The 2,328-nt window shown below is 23.5% G+C and overlaps 1 protein-coding gene across 1 annotated transcript, besides 2 other annotated features; it reads right to left on the reverse strand.

The window, feature by feature from the left end:
- Nucleotides 1-174: 174 nt before the first annotated feature.
- Nucleotides 175-2,061, reverse strand: CMU_010410 (uncharacterized protein; the record flags this gene model as incomplete). Its single annotated transcript, XM_002142928.1, has 5 exons — nt 175-535; nt 609-787; nt 897-1,253; nt 1,322-1,598; nt 1,679-2,061. 5 exons carry the CDS (start codon nt 2,059-2,061, stop codon nt 175-177), a joined length of 1,557 nt encoding a protein of 518 aa, XP_002142964.1.
- Nucleotides 537-603: a sequence feature (AT_rich).
- Nucleotides 789-870: a sequence feature (AT_rich).
- Nucleotides 2,062-2,328: the final 267 nt, after the last annotated feature.

A 2,328-nucleotide genomic window follows, 5' to 3' on the forward strand; every position in this document is an offset into this window, starting at 1 on the left:
TATGAAACCTCGATCAAGTTTTATTTTGGGGTTTTGTGGCATAAATATTGGATTTGTTAATATTTGTAAATCTAAATTTTGAGATTGTATTAATCGAATTATATATTTTACCATATTAATTGGAGATCTAAAAAAAAAAAAGTATTTTGATGTATTTAATAAATTTGTAATTACTTACCCTAATGTGACAATATATATAGATTTGTAATTAATAACAATTGGTACCAAAGATATTTCACGAAATGATTTTAGTAATATTAAAATATATTTTGGGATTATTTTATCTTCTTCTATTTCATCCTTTTGGGGAATTAATAATGTTATGGGTATTATTTGATGATTTGATGCAAATATGATTGATGATAAACTAGTTGAAGTAATATTAAAATCTTTAGTATATGGTAATTGTATTAATTCTTTAGGATTAACAGAAATATTAAATCTTCCAAATAATGTCCCAAGGGGGTTTTTATAACGTTTATGATAAGGTCTATTTAATTTATCAATAGAACTATATATATCATTAGTTAAGATTCTAAAATATAATGTTTTTTAAAATATATTATCTTTGGTTATATTTAATATATAAATGAATAATTTAAACTTACTCTACAAATGCAATAGTCCCAGTATGTATAATAGGTGTAATTTTTGTACATGATTCTGCAGCTGTTATATTCATTGGTATTGGTGTAGGTAAAATCCTTACATCACTAGGTTTTATAGAAAGAGAAACTGATATGAAATTTTTTAATGATTGAGCAAATTTCCTAAAATCTTGAGATACCTATATAAAAATAACAAATTAATTAAGTATAAAGTTGATATTTTTAATAAGAATTTGAAAATAACTCAATAATTTATTATATAGAACAAAGAAATTTTATATAACTTACATCCATACAATAATCATGATCTGGAAACTCAAAGATTAAAGTAAAATTTCTTGGTGGTATATCTACTTCATTTAATATATCTGTTGTATTCTTTAATGAATTTTCAATAGTTAATGTATTATTTGATCTTTCATTTAAAAATAAACAAGGTATCAATAAACATTTTTCTCCAAAATTCTGATAAATTTTTTGTATTAAACTATCACTATTTTCATTTGAGGGATGTCTCACAAGTACAGATTCTCCAAATTTGTTTGTATTAGATATTGGTCTTGGTAAAAAATATAGAGGTATATATTCCTTGCTTGAAATTACTTTTAATATTTTATCATTAAAATCCATAAATCCATTTTCATACTGAAAAAAAAAATTACACAATTAAAATGTTTAACTTATTGAAAATTCATAAATAAAATAGAACTTACATCAACTTCATATGATCTATTATATATCACCAAATCAGAATATTGAGTATTTTCATATGAAATACAGGTTGAATTATTATTTCTTCCACTTATTGAAATTTCTTGTAGAGTTAATTGTTTATTAACCTCTTTTATTAATAAAATTGGTAAATCTACAATATTCACCGTATTCATTAGAATTAGAGGTCGAAACATTACATTATTTAACATATATTCGGTATTTAATAATTCTTTTTGAATATTTTTAAGGCTTGTTTTAACATTACGTGTATATAACCTAAGTATATGGAAAAAAAGTGAAAATATTAGGCATCATAATATATATTACATTGGATATGTATATATATTAAAACTTACCTAACATGAATTTGTAGAATACTCTGATTGCAGTAAAACTGCTGCTCTATTGATGATGGGGGAAAGTTTGTTAGCTGGATAATATGTGGTATACAGTCCATTAATCTGTGAACTGTTGATAATATTTTTAAAGCTAGGATAGTAGCTTCATATTTTGGGATATTACAGAATGATACATTGTGAAATAGCATTGCAATCCCTGCAATCTGAACTTTATGAGGATTTTCATATATATAATCAGATATTTCATAGTTATATATACCAGGTAGCGTAAATATTGGTAATCCAAAAGATAAGGTGCTAACTTTTTCATTTATTATATCAGTCATATTATTAGGAATTTTTAGAGTTGCAAATGAACCATTTTTATTAGGTAAATCCATAATTAAGTAGTTTTGAATTCCTAAATCACTTTCAATAGATTGTAAAGTGTTTATTAAAACAGTACTGGAGTTATTTATTGGATTAGGATATTCATTAGATTCTAATAGATTTGTTTGATTGTTTGCTACAACAACAGTAATCTCACTAAACTCTCTTTTGGGTGTATTATCAGTAATTAATGAAGTGCTATTAATTATAATTGTTGAAGTATTATAAGTTGTAGTTATTGAAATAGTAGTTTTTGTTGAAGGTATAATAGTAGTTGT

This window comes from Cryptosporidium muris, genomic scaffold (genome assembly GCF_000006515.1).
Source record: "Cryptosporidium muris RN66 scf_1106632373439 genomic scaffold, whole genome shotgun sequence".
Classification (NCBI taxonomy): Eukaryota; Apicomplexa; class Conoidasida; order Eucoccidiorida; family Cryptosporidiidae; genus Cryptosporidium; species Cryptosporidium muris.